The sequence below is a fragment of the Chanos chanos genome, chromosome 3 (genome assembly GCF_902362185.1).
Source record: "Chanos chanos chromosome 3, fChaCha1.1, whole genome shotgun sequence".
NCBI lineage: Eukaryota > Metazoa > Chordata > Actinopteri > Gonorynchiformes > Chanidae > Chanos > Chanos chanos.
In genome coordinates, this window is record NC_044497.1 from 30,430,001 (window position 1) to 30,448,499 (window position 18,499).

An 18,499-nucleotide genomic window follows, 5' to 3' on the forward strand; every position below is an offset into this window, starting at 1 on the left:
CCACTTTGTATTCCAATATTACAGAGCTGTAAAGGTTCATCTTATTCATGGTTCAGTTTGTACCTGGGCTTTTTGGCCTATGGTTTAGTTTGTGTCATAGTTAGGCTCGAAAGAAGATTTAACAAATGCAAAACTTGAGTTTGTCTTTCTAATTTAAACATGTACAAACACTAAATTAACACGTTTAATATAAACAGCTTTTCATAATGAGAATGAAAGGAAATTAATCGTTAGTAGGCTATCTTTAATTGTAAGTTCTTCTTTTAGAATACGAGTGTAAGAAAACAAAACTTGAGAAACAGTTAAGTCAAGGTCAGTCTTCATGACAATGGGAAGAAGAAATTTTAATACCCTCATATTATACTGATGGTAAATACTTGTAGTTTTGACAGCGACAGGATGTCTCATGTCGTAAATGACATTAAAACTGAAGTCCTGCAACACCGCGTGTTTGAATGAGGCAAACTATCCTGTCACCAACCATTTCAGCAGAAAAAAGAAACATGACTGCAAAATGATGACCGACTGCTTTGACCTTTCTTAGCACAGCTAAGTCGAGAAGAAAAAAAGGTTTAGAGAAGCTTGAATATTAGATTGATTTTATGAAAGGTGTCGTGATCATACACGCGCTGCGCATTACATACGCTGTGAATAGTGTAGACTACGTGTTCTCGCAGTAAGAAACTGAGAAAAAAGAAAAGGCCTACGTTTCATGTGATGATTGATATTAATTACCAAAAGCACAGATAGTGTAGAATATTTTCATGTAGGCCACTGTGAATATGTATTCCCTGTGATTTGACATTACGTTCGGAAAAAAAAAACACCAGCAAGAACTAAAGTGATGAATATCCATGGTTGGCTACACATGTACCCTGAACTATAGCACCGCGGTTTACCAAACCGTTGTACCCCATAACAATAAGTGATTTGCAGTAAAATAAAACTAAATAAACTAGCTAAATAAAAATTCCTGCAAAGAAATTTGTTGTAAGGTGCATGATACCTAGACTATGTCAAGGGCATTTTATGATGTAACATATTGTGTAAAGCTATGTTGTGTAGGTTCAGTTACATACCATGGCAGAACGGTGACGGTGAACCGCGTCACTTTGGAACTGGGGGGCGGGACTGGCGTTTAGTTACATATCCTCGAAGTTGTCCGTAGGAAGTAGAGTGTTTAGATCAGACTACGAAGATGTCGGTCGCTTGTACATCCTTTGGACGCAGCGCTCTAGCGCTTCGTAATTCTGGCTTAATGGTGGTGAGTAAACTATTTCTGAAACGTAAAAGGTACAAATTAGGCGAACCCTAACTGAACGCAATGCACAGGTTATCTTGTTTGTCCACACAGAAATTAGGCTACCTCGTTCATAATAACCTATCGTTTATCTTCCGATTTTCGATCCAGAGAGTAGTAGCCTAACCAGTCGGTTTCATGATGAAAATTGGGCTGTTTTCCATCAGCGTATGTCAAACAGATGTGTTAGTCTTAAAATGTGAGACCAAATGGTACGACTGAATATGCGATCACGACAATGGTACAGACATTTTCAAAATATTCTCCATGTATGTTGTAGTCCTACGTTTGATTTCCGTGTTCGATCTATGTAATTATAAGTTAAATGAGTGTTCTTTTAAAGAAAGGACATGATTAATAAAAAAAGTTATGTCAGTTTATAGAAAGTAGTGTTGTGCAACCTCGTGGAAAGTTAAACGCGGATTTCTCTTTATATATCATTGTCACTTGCCATTTTAAAGCAGCTAATTAAGAACCGAAAATCGGTTTATCTGACACATAAGTACCGAGTATGAGTTAAATACAGTGATACTGGGAGTACAATTACAGCAGTGAAAACCAAAGTTAAGTAACAATAAGGTGATGTAACTTACGCTCCGTTCTTCACTTTCACCACTAGAGGTAGCCCGTTCTCCTTGAAGGAATTCTCCGTTGAATACAATGTGTGTAATTTATATAGTTTACATCACATACATCATTTCCAGTTTTGTTCCATGAGCAACTATCTCAATTTACTACATGACGATGACACTTTTGTTTCAGAAGAACATTAGCCTAAGTGATATGGTAATGTGATGTTACATCACATAACACAGGCTACTTTGTAGGTGACCCTTGTGATGGTTATGTATCAGTGATCAATGCTTCTAACATATTGAATAGGTCAGCAATATTCATTCTCTTTTTCTTTAGACGGTACGATATGCCCAAACCGCAGCTGCTCCTGCAGCAGAGCCAAGGTTGAAGAAGTTTCAGATTTATCGGTGGGACCCTGACACACCCGGTGACAAGCCTCGCATGCAGACCTATGAGATTGATCTCAATACGTAAGTGGTTTACAGCCAAGAAACCAGTGTCACGTTTTATTTGTGTTGGTGCCCTTCTGGAAGTCCTTAGTTCCACATCTTAATTCATAATGATGGCCTTTGTATTCATTGCCGTAATTAACCTAACACTGGACTCCTCAGGTGTGGCCCTATGGTGCTGGATGCACTCATTAAAATCAAAAATGAAATGGACCCAACTCTCACCTTCAGACGTTCATGCAGAGAGGGTAAGTTGTACACATGCGTAGGTAGAACCAAACAGAACTGGATTTAAGTAGTGTTGGATTAAGATTGTAACAATATGGCTGTAAGAGAATTTATAAACCTGTTCACCTGAAGTACGGCATAGAGTTTTGCCATGGTGTTGTGAAGCTTTCTCTGCATATTAACTATGTACATACGTTGCATTTCTGTAGGGATCTGTGGCTCGTGTGCCATGAACATCAATGGGGGTAACACCTTAGCCTGCTTGAATAAAATTGATACAAATACCAGCAAGGTTACCAAGATTTACCCTCTGCCACACATGTATGTTGTCAAAGACCTTGTCCCTGTGAGTATCCTGGTTGTATCAATACATGATACCTTTTTTATCCTCAGAGTGTGGACCACTATATATTTGAGTAATGAATTTGTCGTAAGAATACCAGGTTCTGAATCAGCCAATCATGCATATGTCGATCCTCCTTTTAGGACATGAGTAACTTCTATGCACAATACAAGTCCATTGAGCCTTACCTAAAGAAAAAGGATGAAACGCAGCAAGGAAAAGAGCAGTACCTCCAGACAATCGAAGACAGACAAAAACTGGTAAGGTTTAAATACTTACCATGTAAGCACCTCAGAGATGTGTGCTGCTATGTATGAGGATTTTTTTCAGAAAATACATTTCATATTCGTAATTTAAGAACAACGTGTAGTTAAATGAGTTTGACACAAGTAACTTTTTTGTATTGCTTCACATAGGATGGCCTATATGAGTGCATCCTTTGTGCCTGCTGCAGCACCAGTTGTCCCAGTTACTGGTGGAATGGTGATAAGTACCTTGGCCCAGCTGTGCTCATGCAGGTGTGTGTATTTTAATATGAGAATTTCTCTCACTATCAGTATACATCCATCGCAGTATCATTCAATAGATACAAAGGGGAAATAAGGATATAAGGTAATGATTGCAGCATATTATGTGAAATATTGAAATAGATCATGTGACTAAACCCTTTGCTTAGATTCGTACATTGGGTCCATTCCATTTTTTATTTTAATGAGTAAACTAATATTGTACCTCCAAACCTGTAGGCATATCGGTGGATGATTGACTCCAGGGATGAGTTCACAGAGGAGAGACTCTCTAAGTTACAAGACCCTTTTTCCCTCTACCGCTGTCACACCATTATGAACTGCACAAAGACCTGCCCTAAGGTAAACTCACCAAGCATTTCCTCCAAGTTTCCAGAGTGGCTTTGGATTTGTTCACTCAGCCCTTAGCTGAAAATATGTAGTGTTTGATGACGGATTGAGCTTCTCAGTGACCAGGGCTTGACCTTTGATGGACTTTAGTGTATGAAAATGAACAAGTACACACCTATTGTTCAGTTGACAGGCTATGATGGGTTACATTGGCTCTTAAATAGAATGCTAAGTTGCATTTTGTCCTGTTCTGTCTTATTCAATTGTTGGAGCATTGCAGCAGGTCATTCATGAAATGCCATAATATTGAGTAATGTGTTTTTTGACTCATTAGATGTAACTGACAGTTTTAATACTTTTTGTAACATACTTCTGTTTGTGCTCCTTTGCACGCTCAATCTACAGGGACTCAATCCTGGGAAGGCTATTGCAGAGATTAAGAAGATGATGGCAACCTACAAAGAGAAGAGATCATCTGCATCGTAACACACAGTGTTACTGAATAATTCTCTGTTTTTTAATTCCATCTAAAGCTCCGCTCCATTATAAAATGTGAATTATTAAAACAAAATGGAAAATGTACTGCACACATTTTTTTTTCTGACACTGCGTACTGTAGATTGTGCAGTGTAGACTGTGTTTTGAAATCAGGGTTTAAAAAAATGTGGTTCTGCTAAGTAGGCTGCTGATGATCACTTGTATGTGTGCTTTGCGAGCAGAGAAAGTGACGGGGACAATGAATGTGTCTGTAAGAGGATGAGAAAAGGCATGTGTTCTGCTCTGAAAGCTAAATGTTAGATGTGTCTGGTTACCTCACTATAGTATAGATATGCAACTTACACTGTTCCTTATGGACCTTCATTTCCTATTTGTCTGTCCAGTGGAAATATTAGAAATGTAATGACTCACTGTATGGATATACAGTTTCTGACTCTAATTTATTATGGAAAATTTGATGTACTTCAGTACATGCAATAAAACCATCAAACATTTCATGGTGTTAATAATTTATTAAAGCGCTTCAACCATATTATGTTTCATTTTTCTAATCCAAACTAATGTGAACTAATAGAACTCTGAAATCACTGTATGTAATTCACACAATTAAAAACTATGGATTCCACAATTAATGGAAGTTAAGCTGTAAAGATAAAAATGAGCAATGCAGCTGTACCTCTTGAAAATATCTATTATTACCCATTTGTATGTAATCACAGAGCTATAAAATTCTTACACAACCCTAACATAAATTCAAAGGAAGCAGTTTTGGTACATCCAGGAACCCTTGACAGAAATATCTGCGGTTGAATCACCTGAAATTCCCTGAACCTCGCTAAACAACATCTTGAAATTCGACAGAACCAGAGGCTGAAGAGGACAAAGGTTGAGTCCACGTAGAGTCAAATGTAGTCGGACAAATTGTGTCTGTCTGAAAAGCCTAGATGGTTTACGCGCTTGTTGCTCAGATGTACAGTAGGTGGCGATATACACCAAGACAATGGATACGTTTTCGAAACTTACAGAGGAAGAAGTACTGCATTAAGTCACATGGGAAATGATGGGAATGTTGTCATATGCCGGGGTTGCTACGAAATAAAGCAGTACAAATATGGATTTGCATTGAGTTGTTACCGATAAAACATGGATCCATCTGGTAAGTGCATTGCCTCCTCAGAAAAATAACTTTCCTTGCAAACCTATATTCGCAGTAGTTAAGCCATGCGCGCTCAGTTTGCTGCCACAGTCGGACAGCTACATCACCAAAAGCTACAGTAGATCTTCTGTGTCTGCCAGCTTGTCATTTCTCCTCGTGAACACAGAATGTCTCTTTTATAGTGAAATACACGACATCTGTTTTTAGCTCTCAAGATACCAATCCCTGCACAGATTGTCAGCTTGGGTTGTTTTCTGGCCGTCGTAGGAAATAACTGGATAAAACGGAGCTTGCTCTCTGCTCAAGTTAAACCTGAACCGAAGTGTGAAAGGGCATGCACACAGAGTTTACCGAAACTAAATATCCAAAATAGAGTACACAAATTTTATGACAAGCATCGGGATTTCTGCTAGCATGATTGCATGAAACAGGCTGTTTATTTACATCCATGACTTGTAAATACATTGTTGTCGCTGAAAACAATACAAGTATGTTCATCAAATTAGCAGTTGTTCTTCTCGACGCATGTCAAAAGTGACCCACTGAAGTATAGACTATATCACCGACAATAAAAACATATAGGAGAATTTGAGAATGAGCGGTCTGACAAAATCTTGAAAATGTAGAACTATCAACTGAACTTTTGTGAAATAAATAGTAAAAATATATAATTGGGGTCAAAATTGCTCCTGCTGGTATATTGTGGTTTAGGGACTCGTGATGGGATTCAGTGTCTTCTCTTAGTATCTACCAGCAGGGGTTACATTGTCCTATCAGGCGTCACATAAGCTCTTTTCCACCAGGACGGTTCCGGTGCCTGTGAACGTCTTTCTTGAAACACGGTGATCCAGATCAAGCTTGAGACAACTTCCAATGACCTAATTTTAACCAGCTATTTCATGTAACTTTTGTCTTTAAAGAATGGCCTCTTATCCTTAAACACTCCACGACTATCATCTTTAGATGTAGCCTAACATATAAAGAGATATTGAAACAGATGATGGTAAGGATTTTCCCATTACAGCAGAGTAGCATAGACTGTGCATCTGTCTCTACTGGTTTATGGGATAACCTTTGTGATTTGGGCTTGTTTTTAACAAAAGATAGTCCCAGAGCAACCTGTTCTATTACAGCGGGCGGGGTTTGTTCCCTTTTCTGCGCTTGACTGGGAAGCACAGGTACGCGCAGGTGTCGCCTACTCTCCCTAGTTAAGCGTGGCAGTGGCTTTAATCCAGTGTAGTACGCGGTTGATTGAATATTTTATCAACAGAATGGTCAGATAATTTATGTTAGCTAGGGAGGCAAACTTGTTTGGGATTAAAATACATTTTCAAGAAGGGAACACGTGAAGGTAAGGGGGAAAATCGATTGTTTTGAACTGTAATCTTCTCTCAAAGATATCGTGAAAGCCCTGAGAACCACGGGTTTTAGAGAACGAGCTTTCCTGTAGTTTGATAATGTTCTTTACATGTTACTCGCTGCTGTAGTCTATATCATTTGTGTGGGTTTTCGCACATGAGTTGACATCCGCATTCAGACTAATTTCGGTTTTCATTACAGAGTTCCCGTATCAGCAAAGTAAGATAAAGCTCTAATCAACTTTTATTCACATACCCTTCCTTTTCGACGTGGCTATACAAACAGGATTTGGTTCCTGCTTATCACCTGGATGTGAATTTGAGTGACACCTCTCGTCTCGCCGCAGTCGGGCATGTCTTACCCTGCTTGTTAATGTCAGTCAGAGCTGCTTTTCAACTTCATGGATGGATTTGTTCAACCGTTGAAATGATGTTTAATCACTATATGGTCAAAGATTAAGGCCTATACTGGAGGCGCCATAACTTCACCATCGGTGATGCAAATATAGTGGATACAGCTAATGACACGTTTTTCGCTGTGTTGTGTGTGAAGTGAAGAAAATGATCAACAATGAAATCATATGATTCCCTGTATGACATATATTTATACATTTAATTTCCAGCCGTTTTGTGTCGTACAATTTGTAGACGTAATTTCGGTAGTATCAAAGTACCGTCCCTGGCTGCAGTTAGTTGGCTTTATTTTTCAGTAATCAAATTCTGTTTTTACAAAATAAAGTCTGTAGGGCCTATATCTCATATGTACAAATTATTTCAGAGTAATCTAAGATGGGGGATGTCAAATCCACTGTTCTTTGTGATTTCAGAAGGAATGACTACCTCACTTTGCATGTTTTGTTTTTTTTTAGTTGGTTTGAGTTTAGTGTCTTATTGGATGTCTCAGGCCAGAGGAATGTTGTGATTTCTCATTTTTGTGTTGCAACAAATTATTACAAACCATCTGGTTTGTAAAAGTCACACAAAAGGCACATGATCTGTCGAAAAAGGAAAATAAGTTTAAACTGCTGATCACTTTTTGTTTCTGGGTCTGTCTCTTCTCCCTTTACGCTGACTCTTAAACGCTGTCATCACATGTAACACTGACCAGTTCTTCTGCCAGAAAGTGTTTAGTATATTTACTGTTACTTTTTTAAGTAAAGTTATGGCAATCAGTTATTGATAGCATTCAGTCAGATGATGTTTACAGAATGGACGTGGATCTTCTGCTTCTGTAGGAATATCATTTGGTAAACAACTGGAAACCCTGATTGGCTGCTCTAAGCAAACACCATTACTTTTTACATAGTATATGTGTTCAGTGTGTGCAGCTCTTATGTTGGTCTGTTTTAGAAAATGAGCATGTATATCTTATTGGGCAGGGAGGAGGGATCAGGGCCAGGGACCTACATCTCTTCATCCAGCAACCTTCTTAGAGCGGTCTGGCCCTTCCTCCCGCCAAGCTGTCTCACACATGGTACGTGCCTATTAACTTACCTACTCAAAGGATCCTCTGTGACCTCAAGTTGCTATGAATGAGAGAGGGAAGAAAAACATTTCTGAGCACTATGTTTTTTTGTTTTTGTTTTTAACTGCTGCATCACATAATTGGTCTTGTGGTACAGCGATGGGCATAATTCTTGACACCAGAGTAATGAGACTCACTATGTTGAATTATATTGATAATTAATTTTCTGATGAATATTTAGCCTTTCATGCCAGCATAGGATTACGACTGTAATGACATTTAAGGACAGTGTTTGAAGTGCTAAGATGTGTGTGTGTGTTTTAATCTAAAATAAGCAGTAATTAGCACAAAATAAGAGTGTAAACTGACTTTATTAACACAGCAGAATGTTGTGTAATAATAACATGTGAAATTCTTATCTAAATTTTCTTCTCTAACAGGATGTTCAAGGGTATAGGCGAGTTGGTTGGAAGACATGGCTTTGCTACATTGGGGCAGTGTGTACTTTAGGTCTCCTGCTATTGTTGTTCAAGTGGCGTCCTCGTTTAGGTGTCCTGGCTCGATGTACCTCCTGCCCCATCTCTATGGCAGACACTCTTTTGCTAAGAGTAAGATTTAATATAAAGATTTGCCACTTTTATGGGTGTGCAGGTGTGTGTGCATGCATGCATGAGTGAGTGAGTGAGTGTATGTTTGGGGAGGGGGTGGGGGGTGGATTTCTTGTGATATTTCTATAAGCTTTCTTAAAGGTACTATGAAACATATTTACATATTTCCTGGTGACATTTTGACTTGTAACCTGCATGTCATGTCAAATGCATTATGGTTCTAATTTGTTTTAATTTGTATTACTATCTAATTTGAGCTGGATATTTATTGTCATAGGACAGTTATGGTCAGCAGTATGTCATAGATGTACTTACAGAGGAGATAGAGGAAGGAAGGTGAGCGGCCTATGTTTTTTTTTTTTAATCTCATTTCCCTATTTCTATTTTGGTCATTGGAAACAACCACTGTTTTGTAGTGATTTTCCTCTCCTGTAACAGTTGTTGCAGAGTTTTAGCATTTTCTTTGTTTAATTTTTCTTGTAACGGTTAATGTTTAAATTACATTGTACTAAGAACCTGATATACAGTTGTGTAGGACAGACAGTAAACAGATTCAGTGGAGAGACCATTGAATCTGTTTATTATGGACTCATTCTACGCTGTGAATGTCTGTTTAATGTGCTGGCCAGAGGAGGATGGGCTCCCCCATTGAGTCTTGGTTCCTCCCAAGGTTTCTTCCTCCTATTCACTTCATTAAGGAGTTTTTCCTTGCCATTGTCACCTTGGGTTTGCTCACTGGGGGTTTGGGCACTGATCGCTGTAAAGCTGCTTTGAGACCGTTTTGATTGTAAAAAGCGCTATACAAAGGAACTTGAACTAGAACAGTAAATGGTGTGTTTTTATCCCTGCAGTATGGATCATGCAGGAGGAGAAGTAGATGACCATGAATGGAGAGACACAGTTCAGCTGCATGAAGAACAGGTATAAAGGGGAAATGATGATAGGGATTTTGTGATATTGTGCTTTTTCCACCGACATCTGTCTACTAATAATATGACTGTATCTGTATCCTCTAGAAAACCATACTGCGATACTACGTGTTTGAGGGCATGCGTTATGTTTGGATAGCCAGAAAGGGTGCTTTCTGCCGAGTCAGGTACTGTTGAAGAATGCAGAGTAAAGATTCTCTCAGACTTATATACATTATTTGTCCAGCTTGGGTCCTGTTCTGTTTGAATAAATAGATAATATGAATTGTGTCTTTTACTTAGTGTCCTCAATGAAGACTGGACATGTGCTGATCTGCATCGCCTAAATCAAGGGTTAAGTCCTGCTGAACAAAGCTCCCGGTAATTTCCTCTTATACATTTTTTGATAATGTTTCAGATATTCCAGGGCTTATACATATAGTATATATGGGTGTGTGTGTGTGTGTGTATATAAATGTATGTTCTTTTCTTAAGGAGGAGGATCTATGGAGAAAATATCATAGATGTACCTGTGAAGTCTTACCTGCAGCTCCTGTTTGAGGAGGTCATTTGTCTCTGTTTTTTTCAACCCCTCCTTTTTCATGCAAAACTTTATTGCCTTTCTTGTTTTTCTTTTTTACGACATGCGCTTATCTTCTGTTTGTCTTGCCCTTCCTAAAACCAAGTTTTTCACAGTTGAGGATTGTCTCACTAACTTGCAAGACATCTGTTATTATTATCTTGATTATTTTATTATCTTACTATTATCATTTTAATATATCCATTTAATATGTCTACAGAGGTGTGACCAAACCAGTCTAATATGGCATTCCTTTCTCTGCAGGTCCTAAACCCATTCTACCTATTCCAAATTCTCAGCATTATCCTGTGGATGTCAGACCACTATTACTATTATGCTGCCTGCATCTTTTTCATATCTGTTATTTCAATTGCTGTGTCTCTCTATGAGATCCGCAAGGTGAGTAGTCGTTGTCTCAGTCTGGCCATATAGGAGTCTAAAAACATATTATTTTCTCGTAAAATGTCATAGTTTATGTTTTTGCTTGTTTGCAGTTCACTTAGAACTTGGTTTGTCTGTGTGTTTCTGCAGCAAAGCACCACTCTTCGTAAAATGGCCCAACTGATGGTGAATGTTACAGTTCGCAGAGATACTGGAGGTAAATGTTGCTGGTATATTTGAAAAAGGCTAGTTTTTCTCTCAGATCTGAACCAATCCAATTTGTATCAGGTTTTCAACTCAAAAATCATTTAGTTGGTGTGCACATATCAAGTCAAAAATGTTTTAGATGTCATTTTTCAATACAACTTGAGGCACAAGGTTATTTTTGGCCGAAAGTCCTTGACTACTAGCATGCAATATGTATTCTGATATACATTCTGAAAAAACCTGAGCAATACAGTTTTTCACTTGGGTTAGTACGGCTGAAATGTAACTACTTTAATCTGCCAAAGGTCATGGATGAACATTGTTCTCAGTGCATATCAGTGCTCATGAGTGGTTTACTGCAGGTCAGGACCTTCTCAATATTGAACTTTGACCTAACTGAGTGTTTTCTTTCCCTCCTGTGTCCAGAGGAGGAGTGTGTGAGTTCAGAGGAACTGGTCCCTGGTGATTGTATTGTGATCCCTACAGAGGGTCAACTTTTACCCTGTGATGCGGCTCTGCTGACAGGGGAGTGCATGGTCAATGAGAGCATGCTAACGGGTGAGGCCTAGAAGAAATAAGAATGATCAACTCAATTACGACGTGGCTGTCACACAAAGATTCACTTACTGAAGTCTGTACAGGTAGAGGACAGATATAAAGTGAAGAGTTCCTTTAGAGTCCAGGCATAATCTAATGGGTATTGTTTGGCATAAACTTGACTGTTTTCTTTTAACCCAGATCACTGGATATCTTGGTGGGATTTTCTTTCTTTCATTGTTGTTCCTCCCTCCATCTGTTTCAGGTGAGAGTGTGCCTGTGATGAAGACACCGTTACCGTCCACTGGGGAACAGTACAGTCCTGAATCCCAGAAACGACACACTTTGTTCTGTGGCACACAGGTCATTCAGGCTAAAGGCAGTTACCAAGGAGGGAAAGGGGCAGTTGCTGTTGTCACACGTACAGGTAAGAATTGAGAAGCCAGTATATGGCTTGTCTATTGTACTGCAATATGTTATTCACAGCGAAATATAAAAAAAACCCTAATATTTTGTCATCTAACTAACGCCATGTCATTTTTCAATACAACTTAATGATGAGGCACAAGGTTATTTTTGGCCGAAAGTCCTTGACTACTAGCATGCAATATGTATTCTGATACACAGTCTGAAAAAAGTTTTACGTTAGATTTTTGTCAAGTATTTTATGCAGTCCTTTTTTTCCTTCATTTTGTCTCTTGCTCCATGTGTTTCCCTTTTTCAGGATTTTTCACAGCAAAAGGTGACTTGGTAAGCTCGATCCTTTACCCACAACCTGTTGACTTCCGTTTCTATCGAGATGCAATGAAGTTCCTGCTTTTTTTGGGAGTTCTGGGTAGGTTTTTCATATTTATTTTCTGCTGTCTTTATATTTCAATATTTGGTCATGTCATCCTCTTACAGCAGTTTGGCCGTAGTGTGTTCAAGATCTGCCCATAATTTCATAAATGTTGTTGTGTTTCAGCATTGGCTGGTACTATTTACAGCTTGGTAATTCTTTATAGGAGCAACGTGAGTATATTAATCATGTTTTTGTGTGTATGTATACTGTTTAAGACTGTCTCTACCCATTCATAAGCTAATAAGGTTGCACTGATGTTGAATGAGAAATTTTTGAGTAGAATCCAGTTGTCGAATACTGAGTGTGACAAAAGGATCAGTTTTGCATCCAATTGCATTTTTTCTTGGCAGACCACCGTGATGGAACTGATCATCCGGTCTTTGGACATTGTGACTATTATAGTGCCTCCTGCTCTTCCTGCAGCCATCACTACAGGTACCATCTACGCCCAGCGTCGCCTTAAGAAAGACGGAGTTTTTTGTATCAGCCCACCCCGCATCAACGTCTCTGGAAAGGTTTCTCTCTTCTGCTTTGACAAGGTTAGAGGCAGTAGACGGCTGTAAGTTAAGACTCCTACGCCGTGCATAGTCGCGAAGTGTTCTATTTTTTCTTCACAATCACTTAAATTTATGATGTATGATGTTCAGCCTTACAATTCCAGGTCAGTTCTTTAGTGGCGATCTCTGTGAAGTGGTAGTTAGCACTTGCTCTGCTTTGCCTTCCGTATGTTTAAGTCATCGTGTATCACCATGCTTTGAGATTTTTTCAGGTTTTGTGTGCTGGCTTGGCTCAGTGGAGGCTTGTCAAAAACTTAATCAGGTTTTATATTTTGAAGGGTTACGAGTGAAAACAACTATTGAGCTACCAACAATGCCTGTGCAGAAAAGATCAGCAATAATAATTTGCATTTGTGTGTCTCCCTGCAGACCGGCACTCTGACCGAAGAGGGCCTGGATATTTGGGGAGTGATGGAGGTAAAAGGGACTGGTTTCGGTGAGCTTGTTCCTGACCCCCGCCTACTTCCTCCCAGCCCAATGCTCTGTGCCTTGGCTAGCTGTCATACTGTGGCCCTTCTAGGAGATCAGCTCATTGGAGACCCTCTGGAGCTGAAAATGATTGAGTCCACTGGTTGGGTAAGGTTTATCTTGACACCATCCTTCATTTCCCTTTAATGGTTCTTACTCTGTAAAGCCTGAGTATTCCATGTGTAATCGGCATTAGTATAACCAAGAAAGAGTGCTGTTCCTGTGGTATATTTAAACCTTTTGATATCGAACAAATATGATCCTTGATATCATTATGAAAGAGGAAACTATTTAACTATATATAGAGCATTCCTATGAGACTGTTAAAAGTCTCTCTTTCCTGTCTCATATGATAGGATCTAGAGGAGCCGACAGATGAGGATGGACTGATGACTGAGTTTGGGAACCACAGAGTCCTTGCAGTGATGAGACCTCCTGATGCTGAGTCACAGTCTGAGAACACTGTAAGCACTGCATGTTGGGTAGATGAGGAAATGACTGTGTGTGGGACTCACAGTGTTGAGAAAAGGAAATGACATGAAGATTTTTGATGTTATTAAATATAATAATCTAAAGCTGACACTTTACTCTCTATTTTGTTACCCCCTCCTTGTCTTCCTTTTGCTTTAGTCCATTAATCAGCCGATAGCCGTTGTGCGTCGGTTCCCCTTTTCCTCCACTCTACAGAGGATGAGTGTGGTAACTGTGAGCCCAGGGGGAGGGTCAGCCTTTGCTTTCCTCAAAGGTGCCCCTGAAATGGTGGCCAGCTTCTGTGTGAGAGAAAGTGGTAAGGACAAAATACTTTACAAACTGGGAAAGCGTTTTTGCTGTTTGTGTATATACTTATTGTCTTAACGAGGAGAACTTGTATGTAAAAGTGGACATGAAGCTTTCACTGTTGTTTTTACCTGTTTTTCTATATTAACTTGTACCTTCGACAGTACCCTCTCAGTTTATCACTGCACTGCGTGGTTTTGCCAGTGAGGGTTTCAGAGTCCTCGCACTTGCCTCCAAACAGCTTGATGTACAGACTGACTTGAGCACAATTGAAAGGTCAGTTGGAAGGAGAGAGTATGCATGATATGCTATGGGTTAATAGCATTAGTTATACATAGAGCTTAATTCACAGGACAGAGGTTGAGGGGAAACTGCAGTTCCTGGGCCTGTTGGTGATGAAGAACCAGTTGAAGCCTGAGAGTGCAGGAGTCATCAGTACTCTGAGACAGGCACAGCTCCGTCCTGTTATGGTCACTGGTAGGGAAATGTCCTTTTTTTTCTTTCTTTTTTCTATTTGTTATTTTGCAGCATAATCATACTTTTATTTCTTTTCATTTTACGGTTCCTCAGACTGCCCCAGATAGTTCCATTAAATTGAATGGGCCATCCCAATGTTCGGAGGTCCAATATTTCTTGATAATGACCACTGAAAAAAATGAATAATAGTTGAGAAAAATGAATGACCGCTGCCATTGGCAACGGGGTTTGTGCTTCTTATTCACATCTTTCCTATCATTCCGCAAGTAGTTCAGTTCACTTATCGTAACTGAAAGTCATGGTAATTTGTATCTGACAATCTGCAAACAAAGACGGGGTCCTGTTCATCCTGACGGGATTTATTTTTCGATAGTGACTGGCAGACTATATATTATCCCTTACATAGTGTTAGTCGTCTGCTTTTAATTTGCCTCTGTGACAAGAGACTGTTAGTGTTTACATTAATGTTCATTTAATCATATTTCATGTTTACTGTAGTGAGTTAACGGTATCTTAATTTTAAAGTAACCCATCATACAGACTGGGATTAAAAAAAGGTCACCCTCTTCATTCTAAAAGCAGAACTAACAGCAACTTTCTCTTCCTCCTCATCAGGTGACAATATCCTCACAGCTGTGAATGTTGCCCGCGGATGTGGGATGGTGTCGGCACATGAGAAAGTGATTTTTGTCAGCGCATCGCCCCCTACTGACCACTCACAAGCACTACTACGATTTCATCAAGGGGAAGGAGATTCGGAGCCCAACAGCACTGAAGAGACCATGGATATCCTTGCACAGGTTTTTTTTTTTTTTTAATAAATATGCGAAACTATTTAGCCCAAATCAGTTGAAACGTCAGTTTTGTCACTTTCAATCAATTTTTGTCTTCCTGAATTTCTGTCCTGGAGCTCGTATTGTTCACGCTTGATTGTTCACCAAGGTGTCTGTTGGCTGCTCTTACAGTTTTTTGTCTGAATAGGTCTTTGCTACGTTAATTATAAACATTTCCACATAGTATACATATCTTTGACAATTTTTCATTTTGTCACCAAATACCTTGTGAAGTATTCAGAGTTTACTTCTCTCTGATCCTTAGGGTCTTTACCAGAGTGGGGTCAGTTACCATTTGGCTGTGAATGGAAAATCCTTTGCTGCCCTATATGACTACTTTCCTGATTATCTACCAAAGGTGATTTGGTACTTGGTTTCTTGTGTCTGAGTTATTCTGTTCATATATCCATTCCTAACAAACACAGCATGAAGAGTTTACATTGTATGTCAAAAATTACCACTAAATGCTTTCTCTAAATGCTATTGTTTTTTTTTTTTTTATATCTCAGATCCTTATGAGAGGCACTGTGTATGCAAGAATGTCACCAGACCAGAAGACCCAGTTAGTCAAAGCCCTGCAGAAACTGAAGTGAGACAAAGAACAATTATCAAAGCAGCAAAGGGGGCAGATCATTTTAGATATACACATGAAGCACGTTTGACAGACCTTAGAAAAATAGACACATTTATTTTCTGCTGTCTATACTGTATGAGTGAGGGAGCTCGTAGTCTATATTGTATGGGTAAGGGAGGTTTGTTTGTAGTCTGTGTTGTATGAATAAGGGGGCTAAACTAATATCATTGTTTAGTCATGTTATTAATACCAATGAAAGAATGCTGTAGAGATACTTTGGTCATGGTTTGTCATCCATCTCTGCTCTCCCACAGTTACCGGGTGGGCATGTGTGGGGATGGAGCCAATGACTGTGGAGCCCTGAGAGCTGCTGATGTTGGTGTGTCTCTGTCTGAGGCAGAGGCTTCTGTAGCCTCTCCTTTCACCTCCAAAACTGACAACATCAGCTGTGTCCCCCTGCTTATCAGGTAAAACCACACACTTTGACTTTTATCTGGTATGACTAAAATAAATGAAACAAGGAAGCAAAGGAACTTTTTCTATTGACTCGTGTAAGTGATGATTCAGTGTGATTGTATAAATATTGTTTCAGTGGAATGTTCTCTGTTCAAACAGGGAGGGAAGATGTTCCCTTGTGACATCATTCAGTCTTTTCAAATACATGGCATTGTACAGTCTAATTCAGTTCACCTCTGTACTCATCCTCTACACTGTGAGTGCAGTATTTCTATAAATTCCATTTTTTTGTCACTAACACATGTGAAGTGTTTATTTAAGTCAAGATCACCAAGAAAACATAGTATCGATTTAAGCACTGTGTTCTAATATCTGCTTCTTTAGGAGAAGACAAACCTGGGTGATTTGCAGTTCCTCTTTTTTGACTTGGCTCTGGTAACACTACTGGCTATTGTAATGGGCAAAGGAGGCCCCAGCAATGAACTGCCCTCACAGCGCCCCCCTGCCAGCCTGTTGGCACTTCCAGTTCTGGGAAGTCTGCTCTTGCACACCCTCCTCCTAATCCTTGGTCAGATAGGAGCCTTACTCATCACTTTTTCTCAGGACTGGTAATAAAAAAGGAGTGATTTCAGGAAAAATGGCCTGCCTCTCTCTCAGCGGTGTATTCCATTCTTCTTTTTTATTCTTCCGTTTTTAGGTATGTCCCTCTTAATTCAACTGTGTCAGGAGCAGAAAACCTGCCAAACTTTGAGGACACAAGCGTCTTTGCCTTATCAGGATTCCAGTACATTTTCATGTCCATAGTTGTGACAAAGGGATACCCTTATAAGAAGCCATTATACTACAATGGTGAGAGACTAATCTTTTCGGACTGTATCCACAGGCTCCTCTTTAGTATTTGTCGTTAAACAGCTATGTACAGGCACATAATGCTCTGTTGTGGTCTGTTCTCTGTATTTGTTCTCCCTAGGCCTGTTTCTGGGGATGCTGCTGATCTTGTTTGCTGTGATGGTCTGGCTAGTGGTGTTTCCAGGCACCACCATCCACAGAATTCTGCAACTCTGCAACGTCACTGATATGAATTACAAACTGCTGCTGGTGGCCCTGGCAGCTCTCAACTTCTTTATTTGCTTCCTAGTGGAGGTATGTTTCTTAATGAAGACAACTTTAGTTCAGCTGAACTTTGCAGCCACTTCCCTTTGTGCACTGTATTTCATGCCCTTTGACTTTGAATGTTCCTTTCAGTTCATACATTTCACATCTCACTTCAACAATGAAACATATCATGTGTGCAGTGCCCATAATTATACAATGAGTGACAAATATTTCAGGGATTACAGGCCCAGAATAGAAGTCTGAGTCAATGAGACAGACTTTTACATGCTTATTCCATACTCAGCCAGGAATCTGAACGTTCCAGTTATTTTTCAGACAAAAAAGCATTGGGGAGGTAGAAGGAATTAATAACGATACAGTATATCACATGAGAATTTGTGCAGATGTATGATCACTACTAACATTTTGTCATATACTCTAATGTATTTCATTTCACAGCAATAACAGAAAAACCTCACCTGTGGTTTTCTTACATCTTATGCAGGTACTCGTTGACCGAGGTGCACTCAGTTGCCTCCGTAACCTACGAGGGAAACGGCAGTCCAAAAAGCAATACAAACGTTTGGATGTTCTGTTGTCAGAAACTCCTTCCTGGCCGCCCCTGGACCAACCCATAGTCTCGCGGCAGTGCACAGTCATTGGCCTTAGCTAGCATGAGCTTCATGTACTGCACCTAATTCTTCCTTTCACCAAAGAGTGCCAGAGATCTGTTGCTATGACCAAATAAAACTGTGAGGCCTGTGGACCAGATCGGATAACTGAATGCCTATTATATAAGGCACAAACTTTTCATTGTTTTAATCAGGGAAATACCTCTATTTACTGTTGGTGGTTCCAGCTAGTTCCTAATAAAGATGGTCTATGTTACAGATAATGTTTCTTTTAATATACAGTGTAAATAATTGTGTGAATGTTTCAATGGAGATCAATGAAAATTATGAGGAGATGT

The 18,499-nt window shown here is 39.5% G+C and overlaps 2 protein-coding genes across 2 annotated transcripts; both read left to right on the plus strand.

Annotated features, from left to right (window-relative positions):
• Positions 1–1,198: 1,198 nt before the first annotated feature.
• Positions 1,199–4,285, plus strand: LOC115808303 (succinate dehydrogenase [ubiquinone] iron-sulfur subunit, mitochondrial-like). Its single transcript, XM_030769633.1, has 8 exons — positions 1,199–1,264; positions 2,213–2,346; positions 2,488–2,573; positions 2,763–2,899; positions 3,040–3,156; positions 3,313–3,414; positions 3,643–3,765; positions 4,159–4,285. Exons 1-8 carry the CDS (start codon positions 1,199–1,201, stop codon positions 4,237–4,239), a joined length of 846 nt encoding a protein of 281 aa, XP_030625493.1. The 3' UTR covers positions 4,240–4,285.
• Positions 4,286–5,307: 1,022 nt separating this feature from the next.
• Positions 5,308–18,291, plus strand: LOC115807742 (cation-transporting ATPase 13A2-like). Its single transcript, XM_030768882.1, has 29 exons — positions 5,308–5,407; positions 8,145–8,239; positions 8,671–8,838; positions 9,116–9,174; positions 9,690–9,759; positions 9,855–9,934; positions 10,050–10,127; positions 10,242–10,311; positions 10,591–10,725; positions 10,858–10,924; positions 11,341–11,472; positions 11,717–11,878; positions 12,176–12,286; positions 12,416–12,462; positions 12,643–12,831; positions 13,219–13,425; positions 13,674–13,781; positions 13,948–14,104; positions 14,259–14,370; positions 14,447–14,571; positions 15,187–15,371; positions 15,670–15,762; positions 15,914–15,993; positions 16,293–16,445; positions 16,594–16,690; positions 16,819–17,042; positions 17,132–17,283; positions 17,405–17,577; positions 18,035–18,291. The coding sequence occupies exons 1-29, from the start codon at positions 5,395–5,397 to the stop codon at positions 18,200–18,202; spliced, it is 3,510 nt and encodes a 1,169-aa protein (XP_030624742.1). The 5' UTR covers positions 5,308–5,394; the 3' UTR covers positions 18,203–18,291.
• The last annotated feature ends 208 nt before the right edge of the window (positions 18,292–18,499 follow it).